Below are 24,014 nucleotides of genomic sequence, written 5' to 3'. Positions count from 1 at the left end.
CATGGCATGAATCAGGAAAAGTACAGGATTGCAGCACAGGCCAGTCACATCCAGTTCTTCCCTGCCCCACCCCAACCTTCATCCTTCCTGTAAACCGACAGAGACTATTTGCCGTTTCCTTCAATTTACTTCACTAACTGGATCCTCATCCACCTCCTCTATGCTTTTGTTTGCTTAGAGGATTGATATGTGAAGGTGCTACTTAATCACCTGGACTGGTTTATCATCCTGAAAGCTTAGTGCCCATGGATCTGAATGTACTGGTCGGACTGCTCAGGGAAAAGTCATCTAACATATAATACACTTTTGGGACTAAGATCTTAGAAATTCTGTAATCCTTATAATGCCAATAATAAGGATGAAAACCACTGAGTTATCTCTGAACATCCTGTCCACAGACACCAAGATAAGAATTGATCAAGACCGCAGATGAGCTACGACCCAGCCCAGCAAAGGGGGAATAAAACAATTTCCCATCCAGAAAGTCAGTAAAATAAATCAAGAGAATCTCTTACTTTAATAGCAATTTATTATCATTAAAAGTAACAACAAGTAGGTTTAAATAATTTTGTCTTAAAAACGTAGTGTAACACACAGGTCACTGCTACAGTTCTATGCAACCTATGGCAAAACTGTATCCCCAAATCACATCGTTCTGCCTCATCCACACAGACATGAACGGCATGGGACACAAACAACACAGAAACAGATCGCTCTATACGGCACTTGTCATAAGAATGATCATTAGGCCTCAAGATGCTACATGTTATTCTGTAAAACTTATTAAGTATAACTTCAGTTTTCCCCTTTGTTAATATTGCTGGAACAATCAAATACTTCACAGAGTTTTTGGTGAAGCCGTAAGAATCTTTTAAGAACTGTATTTTTTCCCCTATCTCTTCTTTGCTAAAGTTTTCCTTTTTTTCTTTCCCCCCCTTAGTGACATGGCTGCCCCATTCCAGGAGGCAAAACTGCAGTGACATTTGTTGTCACCCTCCACACTGCATCCCGTATTTCCTTCACACTCTGAAGCCAGTGCTCAGCTCTAGCACTTACCTTTAACATTGTTGCCAGAACAACTTGGCAGCACACAGTTTAGCAATACTACATTGTCATCTATTCTTCTCCAGCTTCTTGGGAGCTCTGGAGTGTAAATTAGGCTCAAGCTAATTACCCAAGATAGCTAACTTACAGCTAGTTCAGATTTGCATAAAGGAGCAGCAGCCAGATGCTGCAGGACAGATGCATCTTCACATTACAGCTGTTCACAAAAAGGCCCGAGCAAGTCATAATACTGTTCATCAGTGGCTTGCGCGACCAAAAAAAAGTCTCCATAAGCAAGCACGCATATTGGTGAAAAGGAAGGATGGTCCTAATTCTATCAGGCATTTAATGCATTAAAGTTGAGCTTACAATGTTACTCAATATTCAAAAGTAAGCAGAAGCCTCCGAGTGAAACTTTTCTGGCTAGCAGAAATGTAATAAAGGAAGAAAGAGAACACGGGTAAACTTTATATAGCTACTCAGATGTGGCTTGTACATGATTTCAGGTATGCAAGAAGGTCTGATCTTTAGGAGTGGACCCCTTAGATGGATATTTCTTTATGAACTTCACAGTAGCATGTGGAATTGGAAGCTCAATGAAAACAAATCAGTAAGCAGCTTCATGTACATTTACATTCACTCTGGATTTAGAGAGTATAAACACAATCACAGGATAAACATATGGAGGAGGTACTAGATCAACAGATTCTACGAACAGACTCCAGTTGTTATACAACAGCAGTTCACACTCTTCTCTAAGCAGACCCACGAGTTAAACTCGAGGAGAAAAGGGGGTGTTAAATTTACTCAATTAAAAATGCTTTTTTGGAGTTTGCTCTCAGCCAGATCTCTTGGGGAAAAAAACCAAAACCACAACAATGCTTACAGCATAACTGCAAAATCCTGTCTTACCTAACATCCTAAACTACTATCTTGCTTTGTAAATGTACCTAATAGTTTATGAATATCCCACGCTTACTCAGTAACACCTTAATAACTTTCAACTGAGGTAGCCACTAAACCATCACCATAGATTAGCGATGCCAAGACAAAGGGAAAAACTCAACTAAGATGCTCAAGAACAGTTAGTTTGCCAAAACTAATAGCATTTGCTTCCAAAAATGTCATTTTCTGTCTTGCTCTCCTCCTCCCACCCTTGTTTTACTTCCTGTTTCTCCTCTTGCCCATCTCTAACAAACAGCAACACGGAAAAATTTAGCTTTCCAGTTCATTTGTAAAATGTCTTTGGATTTTCAAAAGCAAATTTTCAAATGAAGAATCAGTGAATTTACTTTTAAATGAATGTCATTTAAAACACTGACACTGAAGGACAATCTCCAACCCCAACCACTGACATGTGAAGTGCCAGCTCTATCATCTTCCTGCACATGCCTAGGTGCTAGAAGCTGTGGAAAGACACCTGCATGGGCAAAACACAGAAGTTGTGAAAAGGTCCCTTTCAGTTTAAGTCTCATCCCATACATGTAAACACACAAAGAATCATCTGTCTAATCACTGTCTTTCAAGTACTCAGGACGTTAAAATAAAATGGCAATTATCTCTCCTGTAGCTAAAAAGTACTCAGATCTATAATATCCTTGACCTTTCTAGTGACATTAATCTCTTAAAATTAAAATAATTTCAAATTACTTCTGTAGCTATGATAGTCTATATTCAAATTCAACATGAAAAAAAAAAAATCAACTTTAAGGATAATTAATACCCTGGTATTTTTGAAAACATTTCCAGGGCTTTTTGTGGTCCCTTATCACAGATCTTTTTCAAGGTAATTCAGAACCCCCTCTACCTACATCCAAACCAACCAATGAAACAAACAAGAAAACCCCAACTGAAAATCAAACACCCCAATATCTAAGTTGTTTAATACTTGTATTGCAGAATGGACATTCAGGTAAAGTTCTACAGTGTAAACATCCAGTTCTGACTTCTTTCTTCAACAACTATCTAAAATTTGAGGGTTCTCTCTATTGGCTAAATGCTTCAATGCAACTAAAGGAATGCAAACTCTCACTTCAGATACATTGCATTGACCCAAAGCAGCATAAAACTCCTGCTTCCAAGATACATACCTACCAAATAAACAAGTCTTGAGAGAAAAAACATGCTTCCATTTAAAAATAGAGCACTAAACAGTCTGGTGTGTAAAATATTGGTTTCTCTATCTAGATCAGGTACTGTGTGTATATTCCCAAATATAAAAATAAAATTGTACAAATTGCATGCAACCGCACATACTGCAGTTCAAGCAACACTGAGGTGTTCTCCTTGTTTTTGTGAAGCATGTGGACAACAGCAAACTGCAGGGTGATAATTGTAATGTGGTTCTGGGGTTTCTTCTTCCACAGAGACACACAAAGCTACTTTTATTTTAAAAAACTCTAGCCCACATCAGGGACACAATAAACAATTTAGCCATGCTAACTGTACTTGAAGAATTTCTGAATTTCCTTACACATGTCTAGATTACCCAAACAGATTTTTTGTTAGAAGTCTTCTAGTCTTCTACTAGAATTCCTTTTTCACAAACCACACACCAAAAAAGGTGTTTTCTGCTTTGATTACATACAGTTGTTCATCAGGTGGAAGTAGATGAAGGTAGTTTATTACATTATAAAACTAACCTCATCCCTATGAAGTGTATGTAATACACAAGTTAAAGATTCCAGTTAAGCGTCACCACATACTAACCCTTCATAGTTGTATAAGATGACCAGCTATGAAATTGTAACTACTGAAACTGTACACAGGCACCTTGCCATATCATACTTATGTCATAGTTCTCTTTTTAAAACATTCCACAACTGCCTCTGCATTTGGGTCATTTTCATCCATTTCATCTATTCAGCCGCTGTGTTACCACTTCTCGATACATGATAGAGATATATATCAGTAGAAGAAAAATGACAAAGAAATCATCCAAGAACCCCAGAATTCCAAAGAGGGCTTCAGGAAGAAAATCCAGAGGTGAAGCCAGGTAGAGCAAGGCTCCAAGCAAGCAGAGGAATATTCTGATGCGAAACATCCAGAAGAGGCCCCCAACAGAAAACATCTCCCTGAAAGCATGCCGCAATAAAGTGGGCAGATCCATAATTCTTTCCATAATCTATGAAGAAAGAAACCAAAAGTTAGTATTTTGCTTTAGCAACAGACCCATGCTAAATGGGTCTTTTTTCAGTCTGAAGTTTCTATTACTACATTACAGCTTTGGAATCTGTTAGTTTATAAGAATTAAAACAAAAAAACAGTAAGACAAGACCTTCCTGGATTTAGTTTTGCTGGGTAAAAAGCCAGATTGAGAATATATGTTTTCATGAAACAGTCAAACTGTTATTCTATGCCATAAAACATACGTTTAACTCACTACAAAATACACTGGGATCTATTAAGAAGGAAAAGCAGTGACTACTAGAGTAAAACAAATGACTGAGAAAGTGAGAAACACCAAACAGGTTAACTGAAGTGAAATACTGATCAGAATGGAAGACAACTAGGGATTGCAGGAAAAAAAAAATAGGTAAAGTAGAATAGGTTGCAGTTCTTCTGAAATACAACACCCCCTCCCCTGGCATATAACCAGTGATTCACGTAAGTTTCCAAAGGATAGATCAAGCTTCAGAGTAAACTGAAGTACATTTAAATGAATCCATCCCTGGCTCCTTTCCATTTTTCTACTATGATTCTGTCATCTTAGTCAGGACTGCTTAGTAGAAAATATTCAGGTTTTTGTTGTGAGGCATAGGGAGGGGTGACCTTTGAAATTTTTTTGATTCTGGTTCCTTTTCTACTGTACACAGTTTCTACATAGAGCCATGAGATTAAAATGAGTTATTGTCAAGGCTGAGTAAGTTCTCTAGAAAGGAATTTTGTATGTCATTAAGGCAATACACTGTGTATAACTCAACGACAATTTATCTAGTCTGATCAGGGCTTTAATGCAGACTCCTGGCATGACCTCAGACAGGTTACTGGGGACTAGACACAGAGCCCACAGAGAAGTCTAATGGAGCCTGAAAAGTAGTTTCAATCTATTCTGGACCAAAAGCATAACTGGTTTGTGGTTTAGAACATGAAAAAAAAAATCCTGTCTCACACCTCTTTTGTCTCTTTGGACTGTAAATTCTTCTTGGTAATGCTTTGTTACTATATCCAAATCCAATGAACAGATGAAGACAAGCAGGGAAGTTACTAGTATGCGCGTGCGTGCATTTCACCTTGCAAATCAGAACATGCACATAGAAGACAGGCTCACAAGGCTGACTTTCTAAAGTCTGTAGAACTTCAATCATCTCTCTTAGCTATTTATCAAAAAAATGCTGTTTTCTTCACTCAGATAGCAGAATAAAGACTGTAATATAATCTAGGAGGAAAATAAAAAAAATCAAGACAGCAGATAGCTTGAAATCTGAGGAAGAAAGGCACGGAGTAGAACTTCTGATTCTTCTAATCAATGTAAAGAGATCAATCAAATGAATATTCTTCCTTGCAGGTCATGCATTACGTATTTTTACTGACTAATTAATAATCCTTTCAAATGAACGAGTCATAATTAAAAAAGAGCTTAACACATGAATAGGGAACTCCACACTTATTAGCAGTTCTCACTCACAATAAAAATGCAAGTTTCCATACATTTCCACAAATTACAAATAAATATTTTCAAGGTCATGGGTTTGCCCTCACTATTTAAACATTAATTTCCTAAGGAAAACTTGCATAGTCCCTAAGCATCACCAAGAGAACATTCATATCCCAGGGCAAAAAAAAAAAAAAAAGAGGAAAACCCCAAAAATTACAAAAAATGCTGTTAAGCCTCCCCTAAAATCCCTGCCTTCCACCCAAATGTACCCAAAACTTACAGATCTGGGCTGTCCCGAGAATCTCCGATTGTAATCATTAACATCTTGAAATACTTGGGTTGCATCCTGTTGATCTTCACCAAAGAGTGGTAAAAACAATGTTACCTAGGCACAGTAAGGAGATTGTTACTTGTGCAACTGTCTTTTAAATGCAGGCATTGTGAACTATAAATGAAAACGGTTAACTCAGTTAACTACGTAGAACAAACTTTGTTTTAGTTGAATATTTAGTAGCAAAATAAAATGAAAACTACTAACATGGATACGACTGCTAAGTTTTAAGAAATTCATTGCTTATAACCCTTTACAGAATATTAATTTCTTAAAATATTGTTAAAAACAAGTGTAAGAACCCTCCTTCTAAGAGAGGCTTACAGGAAATTTTTCTGAACACCTAAATGGTTTATGTTTCAGAAGTGGGGCAGATGATTTGGAGAATAAAGTTAATTTACCAAATCTAGTTTTGTTTCTTAAACTGAAAATCAAATAAAGCAACCAATGAGGCCATTCTTCTTCCATCTTTAGAATGGCCTTGCATTTCAGCAAACAAGCAGCAAAACTCATACTTTTCCATATGGATGTTCATACCAACACCAAGGAGAATAATACAGAATAGTAAGTTAACAGAAAAAGATATTAACCTTCATCTCTTTTGTAAGCACAGAGAATTCTGCCATGTTCTTGGGTTAACTTTCATGCAGACATAGAAAAATATGTAAGGTCATATTCACATATATCTTATGCTATCTTTCTGTATAGGGGTTTCTGAAAACTTAAGACTTGTATTTGCAAGCGATGTTCAGGTATAAAATGCAGATTATCATAGGAAACAGAAAATGCATAGCATTTTAAATTATTACAATCTTCAAAAGCTACCTCTGTACATGGACACAAAATATTTATCTTGTATCTGTGCAGCAGTCACATTTGGCAAACAACAGCACGAGCAGATCTACATTCAACTCTTAGCCCTGCCACAAACCTTCTGTATGAGTCACGTTGTTAATGTATACAAACTTCCATCTCCCATTTATAAATCAGACCTCACTCTTCTTACTTCACAGGGTGAGAATGAATGCATAACCATGCAAGCAGTACCACCCAATTTACCTGTTACTCAGAGGAAGGTAGAAGAATTATCTATGTAAGGAGAGGTACTAAAAAAGTTATAAAAATCACTTATTTTCCTCTTTTCTACCTTTCTCACCTTTATTTTTTGTGTCTCCTCACTGGCTACACTCTAAACCTACCCATTCTTCCTCTAGTCATACCTACTTCTCTTTCCTTCCTCTGTGTTCTTACAGTCATTTGTCCTGCTGATACACACAACCAAAGCAGGATATAATGTATGGGCAAGGCCGTAAAGCATGTTATGTAATTCATCAGAAGCTACTAGCTCTGTCGTTTGTGCACTGTTAAAATAAAGATGCTGAAACATACACGATAAGACTCAGAGATCCTAAGTGTTCATGAGTTGCAGGGACATATTTCAAACTGACAATGTAATTTGCGTAGGAAGTACGTTAATGCTTGCTATACAAAGCTCAAATTAATAATACCTACAAACTAAAAATAGGGACAAAATAAGAAATTGACATGGGTAGCATTTTTTGGCAGGGAGAGGGTACTCCTCAGAAACCAACAGTATACTGCTACTGGCAGTCTTCCACAACAGCCAGGTCTTTCATATGCAAGTTCTGGTAAAGAAGTTATGTAACATCCCGAATAGAAAGCATGGAAGAATCATAGTTAAGATCTTAACGATTTTCTGTTTTCATGCACTCCTTCACAGAAAAATGGCTGAGTTATCAATGTTTAAATCAAACTTAAATTTGAGTTGCAGGAACAATCTGTATTTTTTGAGCTGTCTGGCAAAGGAAAAAGTTCAAAAACACCTTCAGGCCCACCATCTAAGTCTCACATATGCATACTCCTTCAGTTTCTCAGACTACTTCTGTCAGTCTCACTACTGCAGTTCACATGTAAATGCTTTTTTGGTAAGCTAAACTAGCCAAACTATCAGCTCCATGATTACTTAAAATATTACCGTTTGTCTGCAGATAGGACAACGGATGGCACCAAGCCATGAGCCATACCTCCAGTAGGCAATAATGCAGGAACCTGATGAAGGTAAGTTACAGACATTTAAACTTCTGAGCTGAAACACCCATTGCATGAAATAACATGTTACACACCAAGGAAAACAACGGAAGTGTATAAGCAGTTAGGTTAAATCTATATTTTCTGGTGTAATTTTGTAAACAGCATTCACTGAAGATACCAAGAACCAATGTGTTCAAATTCAATGCTGTTAATGAGAAAAATCCTGAATAGATTCAATGGCATCATTAATTTTAAGGTATTATTTTCTGAAAAGACAGAAAACTTCTTAATCATTAATTGAAGAAGCAAATAATTAGAAATGTTACCAGTTTAAAATTTAGAAGACACAAAAATGTCAAGAGATGTAAAATTTATCCTAAAAGCCTGGCTTTATTATCAGAGTTTTAACAGATGAAGGAATACATAAAAATCTGAGTACTTTAACTGTTTTCCAAATTTGTAAATTTTTTTGTTTAAATGACTAGGCATGGTATGCACTATATACTCAATGATACTAGATGAATGCAGTGGAAGAATCCTACTGGGAACCTGAAAGAGAGGAAGAGAAATGCTACATAGGGCATTTATATAAAAATTTGAATAGTTGGGCCTCAAAAAAAAAGGCAAACACTTTAAGCATTGTGAACTTCATCTTAATTCTTCGGGACTTCCAAGAAAATAAAAAAACCCACTTTGAGATAAAGATAATACCAAGCAGAATTTGTTACATTTTCTAAACCAGTTTTTCTAAGTGTTTTTCAGCGTCTTCAGTTTTTTACTAACTGGAAACAAATTATACGCTCTGTCCACAGTTTCAATCCTGATACCATAGAAAAAAATGCAGCACACCCTCAAAGCAACTCTTTATTGACAAATGTATTTTCACAACAATTTATATAAATATTATTACTAACGCAGACTAGAAGATAAGCTGTTAAAATCAAACAAAGCTCTGCATTAGGGTGCCTGTACTTGTGCCAAAAGTTTGTATTTCTGTTCTGGTTTTATCTTTGCGGCTTGGTGTTTTTCTTGCTTACCACAGAAGAGATGTCCACAGTTTGTTTCTATAGGAAATGTAGCCTGTTGCAAACAGACTGGACAGGACATATCTGTATAGAAGCGATGTCTATCACCAGCAGAAGCATCCTGCTGGAACAGAAGAGAAATGTGAAGTGTTAGAGACACTATTTTTATATAGGTCTATTGAGTTTAAAAAAATAAATCCAGTGTTCGTTTACTAGAAGTCAGTCAAATGCAAAACTATGTGAAATGAAAGAGAAATATATTGAAATATAAAAATCAAACTTACTTAAATGCAAAAACTGATTCACTATACAAGTTGTTCTTCTGACAAGCCCATTATTTCCCTTCATCTGTTACATAAGTGTGTGTTTCGATCCATTTAAAGACCACAAAGAAAGAACCTCCTTGGTCCTTCACATTAAGTTAGGTTAGACATGCTGAAGCATGAATAACAACTCAGATCTAGACTGTTACTTTATTATCCTAAGTAATTCTGTCCAAGCCAGGTAACTGAACTGCTTTGCTTACCAGCTGCAGTATTTAGTGTTTCCAGTCCCAAGCATAGACATCAGCTTGTGTTTGTCACTGCCATGAAATAGTTTTTCTCCCTGTTTTGCCATATTTGTCTTCCACATAAATATGCACTGTAGTTAAAAATCTGTCATTATTTCATGAAGTATTATGATGAAAGACTCTCCTCAATACTCTCTCCTCAATACATACAAAGTACAGCTTTTCACTCTAGGGCTGGGACTCAGCAATTTCCAGTAATCTGGCCTAGACTCTCCCATTCCCTCCTCTACATGTCAGAACTGGATGCAATCACAGAACCATAGAATGGTTTGGGTTGGAAAGACATTTAAAGATCATCTAGTCCAACTCCCCTGCCATAGGCAGGGACATCTGTCACTAGATTAGGTTGTTCAAAGCCATGTCCAACCTGACCTTGAACACTTCCAGGGACGAGGCATCCACAACTTCTTTGGGCAACTGTCACGAATGAGTGGTTTAGGCTGCTTAAAGAATCACCGTCAAGGGTATTGGCAAAAGTGATTTTAATGGAAGTTTATAGCAATGCCACTCATTTGTGACAGCAACCTGGCCTAGTGTCTCACCAACCTCATTGTAAAAAAATTTCTTCCTCATGTCCCATCTACACCTAATCTCTTTCAGTTTAAAACCATTGCCCCTTGTCTTGTCATGGAAGACTTTGGTAAAAAGTTTCTCTCTGTCAGTCTTTGTTGCCTGGCTCTTATTGCTGTGCCATTGTTCTGTTACACACAGTTTATCAGTCTGAACATCTAACCCCTGTCCTCTGGCAGCAAGCTGTACTCCAGATTTCCTTTCCTTTACCACTAAGTTCCCAGGAACATTGCAGGAAGCACACAACATAATCTAACATACTCCACCTTGTGGCAAAAATTTGTTTGAAAAAAGAACCAGCCAAATAATTAATTTTAATTACTTGTCCATAAAAAAAAAGCCTATATTATCTCATTACTTGATAAATTTCAAGGATGCCTCTGTACAGTAAGTAAGCTTCCATAACTTTCAAGACCAGCTTCTTACAGAACCTCAGAGAAGCCTACACTACCCCAAACCAGATAGTTGAATGATGCCCACACTTAGCACAGCACCTGCTCAGTTTGAAGCTGCTGACGAAGAGCTCGCACTAGCTCTTGATTTTCTGGGTGTATGTTCTGATGTTCATTTCTGTAAAAGGAAATATAAGCAATAAGAAAAACTGAACACTGTGACCCAACACTGAAAAATAACTGATTGAAAAAAAAAATGAAACTTGAACGAAGGGTGAAAAAATAATTCTTTCCTGCTATAAAGGATTTTAAAGGAAGTACACAAATAATTAAGGAAACAGGACATTCATTCTAGATCCTAAAGTTACTCTGGACATTTAAAGTTGTATAGCAGCAAGATTTTTCAGAGAGACTCCATAATCGATTATTAAATCATGTTAAAACTAGATTTTCATCTGAAACAAAATTAAGCCATTAATCTCCAAAAAATCAAGTTGTTTGAAAGCTTTTATATTCACCATACAGAAATATTTTTAATTTCTCTCTCCACTGCTAGCTTCTGTATTGTTGGTCTGCTCATAAATTTCTTAAATTTTTTACTCACTGCCTAAGTTATAGCGTGGAAAAATCCTAATTATTTCAGTTTTATCTATTACATGAAAGACTAAGACATAACATTTACATAAGAAGGGGTAGGCAAACTATTAGATTTAGAATGTCGAATTTATGTAACTATCAGCAGACTGGATATAAAAAGAAATCACTCTTTTTAAATCACTCTTTAAAAAGAAAGACTCTACGGGCAAGAAAAATACAGGTTAGAGAAACCAAGGGGAATCATAGGGAAGGGACTCACTGAAGAAAGGAGGCTGGATATATTAAAAGTTTGAAATTCAAAAGCACAATGGGAACAGAACTGGAATTAAAAATTATACTAACATTAAAAGCTGTTGAGTTACAATAAATATGAGTCAACATCATATTCAAAACTGTGAATTTTTATGCTTTATTTATTCATATGGATTTCACTGGTGATACATTCTGCTCAGCACTGTTGAGGTCTCAGCTAGATTCTGTTTTCCATTTTGGGCTAAATTCATAAAAAGATGTAGAGAAGTTGAAGGAAGTTCAGAAGAGATTAAGAATTACTGCTCACATTTTTTAAACATTAGAGAAAGAGTGAAGAAATGTCAGTTCATACAGAAGACTGCTCATGGAGAGAAAAGGGGACAGGATAAGGCTTTCTTTCCAGAAATATGAGCAATTATTTCCACCAGTTATCTAAGGCTGGTGGAAAAACATTTCTAACCGCTAAGTATACAAAATCAGAAAAGGTTACCTCAGGGTATTGTGATCTATCTTTGACTAAAAGTTAAATCAAAGAACAGGTTGCACTGCTTCCAGGGATGACCTAGGCAAACCGATCCTCTGTCAGAGCTGAGGGCTGGACTGGCTAAATTTTTAGGGTATTTTCTGTTGCAGTTCTATTTACATAATTTCCTCAATGGTTCCAGGAGCTTCTGCAATATTTTCCTTCATTCGATGTGAGCAATCATAACACTGCATTACTGCTATCTTTAACATTTTGTCTCCTTCATTCTTCCTTCAATGAGGAGCAGACAAACCACATATTTTTCATACTAATAATTACATGGTTATCTGTAAAAAGTAAATTTATTTAACACTAATGTGGGTGACATATATGAAAGTTATATGGTGGGAAGCTTACACAAAAACTCTTCTTGCCCACCATGGGTCTCCATGTGTCAGGTTCTGTGGATGTTGTCTGTCATACATGTTATATGGATAGAAGTATTTTCCTGTTTTGGTGCTACAAATGAACATATTTTGCACCTTCAGTTTGCCAGAACTTTGATATGTATTGAAATTCAGTTCAAATCACACGGAAGTGGAAGGTGTGAATTATAAGCCAGTTTATTCTGATTCCTTCATAAACGACTAATTGCAAATTTGCTGCTATAGTGTTCATTTATATGACTTCAGTCTGGTATCACATACTATATTGAACACACAAGAGTATTTGTAGAGCTGTGGAGGTATAATATGTACAACACCTGTCACTTATGCATGAGATGCTGAGGCATCAGAAGACTGCACAATATCCAGGAGGGGACAGGCAAAGCTTAAGACATATCCAATTTGTAACTTCTGTCACGCAATTAGTGTGAGAAAATAAATTAAATAAATGAAAAACAGTATGGTGCTATGTAATTAAAGGCATTATCAAACACAAGCCAGAAAGAAATAAAGTTAGAGATGGAGTCTTTTAATTTCCTCCTTTCTGAGTGTTAGCGCTCCATAACTTGAGGAAAAAAGTCCCATGATGTGGAAAGATTGTACTATGTATCACAACGGGCCCTACCAAACTATCATTACCGGAAGGAGGAAGGCTGCCTACTCATTCAGTGTGCAGTCTCACACAGAGAAGTGAGGGACAGTACGTATGGGGACGGGTGTATCACTGTGCAACGACAGCCATCGTTAGTTTCCAAGGATTAAGGCCACACTTCTGCTAAAAATACTGACTTGATCTTATAATCAAACTGTATGATAGGATAGAAAAATGAGAGAAAAAGATCTAAACCTGCAGATTCATAAACATGGGTTAGGTAAGTCATCTGGAACAAGTAGGAAATCTCCGATACAGAACACTAGAGGGTCAGGCTCCCTTTAATTTGTTGGATAAACTAAATTTTCACAGTCTCATTCATAATGTGACATCCTACTCACAAGTTTAAAAGATGATGGAAAAAAATCTGCCTGGATTTTATCAAAATTTGTAACATACAGGCTTTGCAAAAGTATCTCATAGTGACTGAACTAAACATCTGCAACTTGGTATATATGTTAACTACTGCTAGTAAGTTTCTCCACCAAAAGCATAGAGACCTTCAGCTCATACCCTGATGTGATGCGTCATTGAGTTCTCCTTTCTGGAAACAAGTACAGCAACCATATCCCTTAACAGTTCTTTCCATATTCCACTTCTGTCCCCTAAAGTCTACTGCAACATACACTCCTTGCTGCCTACTTTCCCTTTTTATTCAGTTCCTGCAACCTTATTCATTACCCTAAGCTTTCTTCCATGTATTCTTACCCAGGACTTGTTCCTACCCAACTTAAGTATTTCAGATGTTGCGTACAGAAGTGTGGGTGGCAAAGAGACTGGGTAATGGACACAGTGTAAGGAACACATGGACCACTGTATTGCCTAAGATAACTAGAGAAGAAAAATAAAATATTCCTTTTCTCCCCTGCTCCCCCTTCAGTGCTAAATAAATACAAATTACTATGCTTTTTGTACTGTACAGATTTTCTACCATACTGTGCAGAATTTGATGGAGATGATACAAAGGAGGTAGAGGAAAAATGCTGCTGAATACAGACAATTTCAGAAAGTACCAGAAGACACAGTGGAGACCTAAGAGGATGCTGATAGGACTTTCAATAGTCAGTCATATAATGCAGCAGTAAACAAGCTTCAAGACTTCCAACGTATGGAAGCTTTGTGTCTGACTTTGCTCCTCCAGAAAATAAACCATCAGGCATGTAACAGGATCCACAGACAAACTTTTTACTTAGCTCATTACACTGCAGAGGTAGTTAGTAACTAGCCCTTTTCTTCCTCCCCAAGTAACCCTTCATCATTGATGTACCATATCCCGGAACGCTAATCCTGAGTGAACTCCCGTTACTCTTGCCCACTGCTGACCCTTCCTGTTCCACTCACATTTTTTCATGTTCCTAGCTTACTTTACTTTATAAAGTTCAAAAATAAGATGTTTACTTTTAAATTAAACACTTAAAATCCAAGTCACAAATGCTAAAATTGTCGATATATGGGTAGAGAGAGCATAAGAAAGCAGAGGGAAAAAGAGGCACTCTTGAAGCCATCTGAGTAACTGAAACAGCCTTGGAAAGAAAAGCAAGGTGAAGTGCTTATGTTTCTCTTAGATTCCTTTGTTATCTGCTGGTCCTGAACAGCAGCACTGCCTTGCAATCCAACCAAGCTTTCCCAATTCTTGTTTCTCTTGCAGCTTGCTCTCAAATACCTCCTACCCTGCTGATACTTCTCATATGGACAGATCCTCCTCAGTAAATTCCATAATGCCAATGCGCCACTAAAATTGAATTCTCTTAGTTGTTAAAACTCTTCTGTGTTCAGAAGTCTACAGATACGCGTAAAAAAAAGATCCAATCTGAAGCTCAGACTTATTTTCCCAAAACATAGGCTAAGATATTTGTTAGGTTGCAAGGAAAAACTCTGAAACTAAAAATAAGCTTTGATTACTTGACCATTAAAGTTACTGAATTCTGAAACGTAACATTTTGCTTTATGGAAAGCATATTAAAGTCCTTTGTTTTCCGCCTTCTTCATTTATAAACAAATCAATTTATTCAGGTTTGGGGGGGTTGGGTTTTTTTTGGAAGGAGACTGCAACTAGAATGTACATAGGAGGATTATATCCAGTCTTAACTGTGGAGTCATTATTGACAAATCTGTACTTTGTAACCAAATATGACACACCAGCCATATAGACTGAATTCAGCCATTTTCATTCTTAAGGAACGATGAACAGTTTGATCAGCTGAAGATAAGGCAGAGTTAAACTTCACTTTTGAGAAATGCATCATTTCATTCTAACTGTGAACTAAATTATGAAACTCTGCCAAGCAATTAGTTAAACCGAGTAAGTGATCAAACAATCATTTCCTTAATGTCACAAAATCACAGTTGATACACCAATGCAAAAATTTGTTGAGAAAGTTAGAATTTTACAAATGCAGTTATGTTGATTAATTCCTATCAATATATTCTCACCTTAAAAGCGTATATACCAGAGCAGCAATGAAAGTGAAACTGAGCACAACTGCCACCAGTACCTGGTCACTTATTCCTTCTATAACTGAATCATTATCTAGCTTCAAACTCTGAACTTCTGCTTGGTGACTGGCCATCACAGCTCTAAAATGTAAAAAGAAATATATACATGCATATATATATTAAAACATACATGTGCACACATACATTTTCAACAGTTACAAATAATATGTATACACATCTATTCATATACACAATAAATTCCTGAAGCAACAGATTAGTCATTGGGGAAAAAATGGTAAAAGAAGAGGGAACAGATGCATTTTTAACAAACACTGAGCTTGCTGCAGAGGACTGCAAAACATTTGTCTTGTGCAGCAGCAAATAAGTCTTAAATGACTGTGTTGTGATCTAAAGATTGGGCTTTTTTTAAAACATCAGTCAGATACTTTACCTAGGAATTGTTACCAGATAACTTGCCTAGGAATAGGTCATTGCTGAATTGACATATTCTAAGGACAGTTCATTTTAAAAAAGTATAATGATTCTGCATTATCAATAATTTTAGCTATTACACAACACATCATTGCTGCTAGGCTGAGGCAATGTAATTTTTAGAAACCTAATTTTCATCACTTATGTGAAGAAAGAAACAAGGACATTTGGGGTTTAGCTGTTTTTAGAGTGTTAAACACCCATTTGGATACACAGGAATCACCTGACGCACTTTATATTTTATCTGTCTTTTCTATGCATTACCACCCTTCAGCTGGAAACATGGGAAAAACTTAAAAGAAAAAGGATATTATCAGGCTTCCCTAATTAGACTTGTTTGTTGTATATTCAATTCACATACGCAACAATCAGAATGACTTGCCAACACCAACATTTATTAACCTACAGCAATAATCTACAGCTGGAGACAAACAAAATAAAATAGTTTCCAACACACTGCTAAATCACTCCTGTTGCAATCAGGAAGTGAAGTGAACTACAGTTGTGAATATTACAAAACCAGAAGAGTGAAGCTAACCCTGGCAAATGACCAAGAAAGTCATATTGAAGCTGTGTCCATGCACAATTAAAGTATTTTTCATACAGAGCTGACATAAAATCTCAGCATCAGTTTATGAGGTCAGGTAAGACTGGTATAATTTACTTTACTTCCTAAGACCAGTGTGTGTGCCTTAAGCTTGCAAGCTTTCATCAGTGTTTCTCTCTACTTCACAGGTCATGTGTTATGTTTTAATTTGAACCTTCCTGTCTAGCAAACAACACCAGACACTCCCTGGCCCTGAATTAACTGCAAAACTGAAACAGAATACAAGTCATCAGGATTTTAGTGGATACCTGTAATAACTACCCTGGCAAGATTTCAATTTGCCAGTCTACTGCTAATATAAAAGTGTCACCTTTTCCATAAGATAGCTACTCTCACCCTCCAGATCTTTTCTTGTACAAGTTGTGGAGCTTTTTCCAAGCTCCCTTACATTTGTGGGAGCCACCCTCTGCGGCAGCAACGCAAGAGAAGCTGGTATATTCTAGCATTATTGTAAAAAAGCAGAAGTGGTATAATTAAGTACCATAAGAGCAAAGAAAACTCATGGAGAATGAAGGGTAGATTCCTTTAATTGTTGTTGTATTTTTGGGCTTCCACTGTGAAAACCAAAATGAAATAATGAAGCATATATGAAGTGAAACAATAAACTAAGTTATCCTATGTGCCCCAATCTGAAATAAGACTATTATTTCTGTAACTATAGTCGTAATTTTTGCTAATTACAGCTTTCCACAAGCAACTGTGTCATAGTCTAACTACTGAAATGTTGATTAATATTTGGAAAGAGCAACTTTTCCCAAAGGTGGAACACCAATGACTCATTAAAAGCCATGTTTAAAGAAGGTCAATATTGACACAGGTTTCATACATATTAATGAATGAAAGACCAGATCTTTGTGGAAAGGTCTTACATAGGAACAAGAGCCTACACAAGGAGTTACAGCATTCCTCTGTGTAGCTAGTTACACAATTACATTGCTATAGTTAAAGCCATGAGGCTAAGCTCTTTGTGGAAGTTTTCTGAGCAGCAGTTCCTTGATGCTGAGGACCTGGACTGGCAGGTGTGCTGTGATGCCTCCCCAGCTAAACATTCCCAACCTGTACACTTTATTTCTTTGCATATCCAATCATGAAGATGTTTCTCTTCCACTAATTTTCACTGCATCACGCTGTCATTTCTGGATTGACCACTCAGCACAAAACCAGAAGTAAATGACAAGGAACTGGTATGTGATGATTCCTCCATTGTCCTGCATCAGCTTTGTTAGAATAGACCAATATGCTAATAACAACTACAACCCATTAAGTATTGCGCACTTTTTTCAGAAATACACACTGTGGGAGAGGCATATAGATGATTTAACTGCACCTTTGGAAGGCAAGTGTTTCTCACACTGACACCTGAAAGGCTTCCTGCGTCACTGCTTGCTTGGGGCACTCTGAAACCAACACATAAATTGTCAGTATCACACAAAGTTAATTCAGTTTCCCTGAACAGCCTTCAAGACATCCACTCTAGAGCTCTCCCTCCCTCTCTGCATGTTCCTTACATCAATACTGCTAATCCTTACCTGCCTACAATTAATAGCACTCGCTACATTTGCTTGCCTTCATTTCTGCTCATGCACTCTTCTTGAAATACCAAACTATCAGACTATGGTGCCAAGTTTAGCAGCAGAATATGAATAAGAAATACACAGACCCTTACCCTCTCTTCCTTCCCGCACATAATGCCAATTACTTGTATCTACTTCACCCCTTCACTTACTACATATGACTTTCCCAATAACCATTTTCATACAAATTTAGTGTCCAAAAGAAATTCCTGCACAGTCTTTCTGTCTACATAAAATGCCACTCCCTCAAACACTTCATCTTCACTCACGTATCAATACTGCCAAGATGTATAGAAGGGGGAGTGGAATCTCTGCCTCAATCTCTCTGCCAGCTGCTTCTGTTTACTAAATTCTAGAGAGGCCAGGCTATCAATGCTTAAGGCTCATGTTGTTCATGTTTTAACTTACTTGCTGCTTCTGGACAGCCAACAAGTGCCGAGCATATTCCGCTCATTACCTCTAGCACTTTTTCTGAAACAGACCGTTGCACAGGAGGGCCGACATGAGTTGTGTCGACTAGGAACTACAAACAGGAGGGTTTCACTTCAAAAGATCAAAACACACTTTCTCAGAAGAGTCATTCAAGCCTCAGTAGAGACAGTAACAATCTCCTCCTACTCTTATCTCTGGGTTAGCATGTAAAAAAAGCAATGGCTACAAGGAGAACACTGCTAAAACACACTATTTGAAAATTGTCTGACTGAAGGAGGAAGGAATTTTCTGATCTCAAGTCTGTTTTGAACATTTTAAAACAAAATATCTAGAACTGCAAGCTTGCAGTTCATGTTTCCTCAGGTGCAACCACAACAGCCAGTGAACACATCTGCAGTGGTTTGAATGTGTACTAGACTAGCTAACAGTCCTAAAATAACTGCTAAGGAATCTTGCCTCCCAGTGCACATGTTTAGCAGTGGTGCTCTTTCAGTTGGTACAATTAATTAGCAGGCTACAAGAGACTTAATTCTTAAATGATATAATAAAGACCCTTCAGTCTTCAGAGACAACCAGCATTGACAAGGACTAAGTGTATGTCAGAGAAGACTTCTAGAACCAGACTTTATCACAGACATCTAATCTCTCCTAAAATAATAACCAGTAATAATTTGATGTCATTTAATAGCAAATTGATGTGGTTTGTATTAAATTCAACCTTTTTATGTTGATCCATTACATTTGTCTGGTTATGCGAAAATAACAGTATTTCATCAACATTTTCATCATATAATCCTTTTCAGATCGGCGTTCTACACCACAGGCTTTTCAGACATTAAATAATCTTAAAGCTGTTCTTTCTTCTCTGTAGATTTATGGGGTTTTTTGTTTCTTTTTATAATTACAAAGAAGCTTTGAATTTTTTTAATGCTGTGTCTCTATTGTTTTACACAAGAAATTAAGTCCTGTCTACAATAGCTCTCGGAGAAAAGTACCAAATTAACAGAATCACTTCAGGGGAAAAAAAAGGCAGTAATTGACAATAGATTAAATTTTGAGAACTGATTTTTGGTTATACTTAGGATTTTTTCTCTTTTTAGCCATTTAACAAGGATAGCTTTTTTAAATGAAAGCATAACCCCACCCAGTGTTCCAACTAAGGGATGAAAACCAAACCACATCTAGCAATACTCACATCAGAACTGGAATTCATACAATCAACTTCAGAACATTAAAAGTATGAGCTGCAAAGTTTAAAAATGCAACAAAAATATTGGTCTTTTTTCCTACATTAAAAGCCGCAACAAAAGAGCCCAAAACTTAATTTCCAGTTTCATTTCATCTCATCTTCAAACTACTGGCACTTGCCTGAAGTAAAACAATACGACTGCCCAGTGAAGGGAAAACAGACAAGTTACTCCTTCTTTCCACTCGGGCTAGTTAAGTTACAGCTGAACTTTGCAGCACAGTACTTAGACTGGGATCAGGTTTATCTGCATTAGGATTCTTGATAGCTACAGAATGTAAACAACCTCAGACTGAATTGTCCACAAAATGCTTGGAAATAGAGAGGAATGGAATTTATTGTTTGTAAAATCATGCAGTTTTGTTTGTACAAACCGTCACAGACTAACCATCTGAACACAAAACCACCTTGTTGATTATCGGTTTTTCTGAGAGCGATCACTGACAGAAAGCTACACAAATTTATTTACATTTCAAATAAGAATCTGCAGGCCTTAAAAGTTACATTTCTCCCTCTATGGTTAAGTATGAACAATGCATGCAGGTTTATGCAAAAAAAAGGAGAATCATAACAAGCAATATTGCAATTACAATGTCTGTTATTCTTGGAAACTCATACAGATGACATGGAAATGTGAGGGCATGAGGACATACGTTAGTCTGGATGTATTATTTCTTCATTTTTCAGATCTGAAAAGTATTATGAAGACTTTCAATGTTCAACATATAGCACATCTAGAACAGTACCGCATGCCATGATTCATAAAGAAATGAAAAACAATCCAGTGTTTGTTATGATATATTAAACTCTTGTTGCCAGCTATCCAAAGTCAGAACATCCCCATAGTTTTCTGAAGGATTTGAACTTTTCCAAGTTTATCAGGGAAGCACCATATGCTAATACACTCTCAAAACCACAGAGATTTTAGGACCCACTACCAAAGAAATATATAAGCATTGTGAAAAAGAAGCAAGAGGCTCTCCTCACATCTGAGAGGTAAACAATGAGGTAAGGCACAAGCAATACTGCTGTGAGATACAAATTAGTAACTAAGAGCAACATTTTATTGAGAGCATGGTACAATTTGCTCAACGTCTGAAAGATATGTTGGATAACAATGTGTCCTTTCAGGGATGGCTTGGGAGTGAACCAGATGAGAACAATGGCGTTTGGGTTTTTTTTCACTTCATTTTTATTTTGGATATTTTCTTCTCGATGCCCTACTGGCAACCACCCTCAGTGCTTGAAAAAATTATAAAATAAGGACAGTGGTGGTGGGCCAGGGTGCAAGTCAGAACCTGTAATACCTTTTGCCTGTTGTCTTTTACTGGCAGAAGCACTACCCCCCCTCCTTAAAAATGCTGCTTAATTTCTAGAGAATGTATGTTTTCCAGGATAAGCTAATTCCTCTCCAGCTAGTAAAATACTATGTTTTTTTAAGACCAAAAAGACTTTAACTCCTCAAAATTTTCTTCCATGGTAAAAGGAACAAAAAAAACTTGGTTTCATTTCTATCAACAGGTTTCTAATATGATTGACCTGTTTTAGATAACAGAAATCAATGTTTAAGAATTTAAGCACACTAAAATGGATCATGTTTATTCTGTAACCCACCCCCTGCATGCGTATTAGCTTATATCAAAATATCTAAGGCATAAACTTAGTGTTTTTCTTTCATTTAAGAGAAAAACAGACATAAATTCCCAAAATAGACAAATTCTTAAACGTGGGGAAATAACTGAGACCTCCCTCATTCAAAGTTATCCAATTACTTCCTATTTCAGGGTAGCAGCAGGTCGTGGCCACTGACTGTGGTCAAGAATGGGACTTGGCAAACCTAGCAAACTGGATCCTACGGTTATTTTTACTCTTTTTCACAAAGACCTCAAAGGTATGCCTAGCCTGCATTCAGAAAGCATTAACAGCAGCGGGTATTAAGTGTGCCTGACGAACAGTAAATGTATAAACACCATCGAAGACTCTAGCATGAGTTTACTAGACTAAATCATAAATCAGCTAAATCCTGAGCTGATACATTTTATCTAGGTACTTTAGTGTACTCAAGTTGGACTTTGAAATAGTGATGTAGACATATATAACACAATAAAACAGAAATAAGGGAAGTGATGGATGGTGTACTCAGAAGAAGTGTTTTGAGGAAACAGGATTAATTAGCTTTTCATTTTCATGAGCATAGTGTTATCTGAATAAAGCACACACAATAATCTCTAGCACTATGTATCTCCATACACTTTAAAAATCAGGAGGAGACCACCCTAAGGGCACATTTACTAAGAGAAATAAAAAAAAAACCCACCCCAAATATAGCAACATACAAATTGACAAGATACATCCTGTGAGAAGGTTATTAAAACTGACTTGGGAATATCTTACTAGGATTTCATGCAGTCTGTTAATACAGCATTAATATGAGTTAGCAGCACCTTTGGAGTCACAAATCGGCTCAGCTGGTACAGCAAAATTATAGCCAAACTCGGCTGTATCATATTCAGTTATCTCTTCACCATAAACCACCTTTGCTTTCAGAACTATGCTGACTACATTTATGTGCATGCGTGCTCTTTGCAAAAGAGAAAGCAAAAAGCCCAAAGAGTCTTGCCAAAATAGGGGAAAAGGCAATTTCAGTAGGTAAATAATAATTTTGTTCAATATACCTTAAGAACTGGCTAACTGAGGCACTTGCCTGGTAAAGCAGGTCTCTGCAAGGTCTGAGATCAGTAGTCTCTGAGGCACATTTTTTCCTAAAGAGAAAAAAAAACAAAAAAGAAAGTACGTATTCTGCTTTTGCTGGTGGAATCATGCTTTGCAAGTTAAATATACTACAGATGCAAACTCCAGAAGCAATTCTATTAGGGAAAATAATCCAAGTTAATACACCATTCCAATCTTTTTTCTTATGAGCCTGAAACTATGTTGATGGCTTCAAGCAAAAAGACAAATTCAATGGTCTGTATAGCATTACTATTTGGAATATCTGTCTGGATGACACACGACCTGTGTAAAACAATCCCCAAGAAAGTCTTCCACCGCTTTATAAGGCTAAAACATACTGAAAGGTATGGAGTTCTAAAAAAAAAAAAACCCCAGAGGGTGGAACTGAATTCATATGCTGATAGGAACATGAGAAGAAGCCTGCCAATGCCTTCAGTTTGAACATCTGACTTTTCTCATCAGACAGGAAGAAAAAGGGAACAATGTCACTTAATTATAATAATGTTTACTGAAATATGGTAATACTTCAGCTAAGAATGAAAAGGCTTTACATCTCTTAAGAAAAGCGTCCAAGAATTCTTCATTGTAGAAAGCAAGGCTTCCGTACACAATCACACATCTAAAATAGACAGCATGACAAAAAGCATTACTGTATTTGTTTGCATCAATGAAATACAAAACGTAAGCCACACATCATGACAATAGGCAAAGCAGAGTGGGAAATGCATACATACATAAAGGACAATGTGGCAGAAAACCTTAAACGCTGAAATATACCACCTGTGAAAGCTTTGTTTATCAAAAGTACCAAGCATGTAGCTTGAAGTACACATTAAAACCTGGAATGGAAAGTTAGAGTTGCGCAGCATACATAGCTTTCTAAGACTTTTTAAATTATTCCCAAATGTTAAAGATACCTTTAAATGGAGACAGAGCAAATTAATAACTTAAAAATGAGAACAGCAGGTTATACAATGAGATCAGTGAGAAGATACTTTACTGGGAAAACTTGAGAATTTTCATAGCTTTTACTTTAATTCAAAACAAGTTGACATAAAGGAAGACTAAAGATTTTGTCCATGCTACTAACTTATTTAATTGAAGAACTGTGAGAAAACAGGAACAAAGTGATAGTTGCTAGATCTGCAACCCTTCCTTTCTCGCTTGTTTATCCAACCCTCAGCTGTTACCAGTGCACCGTGCTTGCTACTCCATGTTGTCACACGCAATGCCAGTTGCTAACTGATAGGGAACTGTACAGCTTAACGTGACACCTGACATTCTCACTGCAAACTTCGGATGGGCCAAAATTCAACTGACTACTAAGAGGTTTCTTGAACTCTTCAGGCAATCGCTTTGCAGCATGATGGAGAGCTACTCTGGCTAGGGCAGTAAGGACACACCACCACTCTGGTCATGAGACACACTCCTTATTTTCGAGATTAAAAATGAATTGAATTACCAGCAGCTAATGTAAGTAACTTTTATTTTACGTTAATTAA

At 36.8% G+C, this 24,014-nt stretch overlaps 1 protein-coding gene across 2 annotated transcripts; it reads right to left on the bottom strand.

Moving 5' to 3' along the window:
• Positions 1-2,967: 2,967 nt before the first annotated feature.
• On the bottom strand, positions 2,968-22,467 carry RNF170 (ring finger protein 170). 2 transcript variants are annotated; one of them, XM_009814130.2, is made up of 7 exons: positions 22,455-22,467; positions 15,426-15,569; positions 10,685-10,760; positions 9,062-9,173; positions 7,969-8,042; positions 5,922-6,026; positions 2,968-4,168 (listed from the first exon to the last, which is right to left on the bottom strand). In XM_009814130.2, exons 2-7 carry the CDS (start codon positions 15,560-15,562, stop codon positions 3,899-3,901), a joined length of 774 nt encoding a protein of 257 aa, XP_009812432.1. In that variant the 5' UTR covers positions 15,563-15,569; positions 22,455-22,467; the 3' UTR covers positions 2,968-3,898. The 2 variants fall into 2 exon arrangements, with proteins under 2 accessions (XP_009812432.1, XP_059689591.1); XM_059833608.1 differs by having other exon boundaries at positions 9,062-9,170.
• Positions 22,468-24,014: the final 1,547 nt, after the last annotated feature.

The sequence above is a fragment of the Gavia stellata genome, chromosome Z, assembly GCF_030936135.1.
Source record: "Gavia stellata isolate bGavSte3 chromosome Z, bGavSte3.hap2, whole genome shotgun sequence".
In the NCBI taxonomy this organism is placed as follows: Eukaryota; Metazoa; Chordata; class Aves; order Gaviiformes; family Gaviidae; genus Gavia; species Gavia stellata.
This window is presented reverse-complemented; position numbering and strand designations above follow the sequence as displayed.

Coding starts and splice junctions, on each gene's coding strand:
- RNF170 (XM_009814130.2), bottom strand. CDS start 15,562: ATGGCCAGTCACCAAGCAGAAGTTCAGAGTTTGAAGCTAGATAATGAT. Junction 10,761..15,425: donor CTGGTATATACGCTTTTAAG/GTGAGAATATAT, acceptor TTCCTTTTACAG/AAATGAACATCAGAACATAC. Junction 9,174..10,684: donor AGCAGCTTCAAACTGAGCAG/GTGCTGTGCTAA, acceptor CTTCTGTTCCAG/CAGGATGCTTCTGCTGGTGA.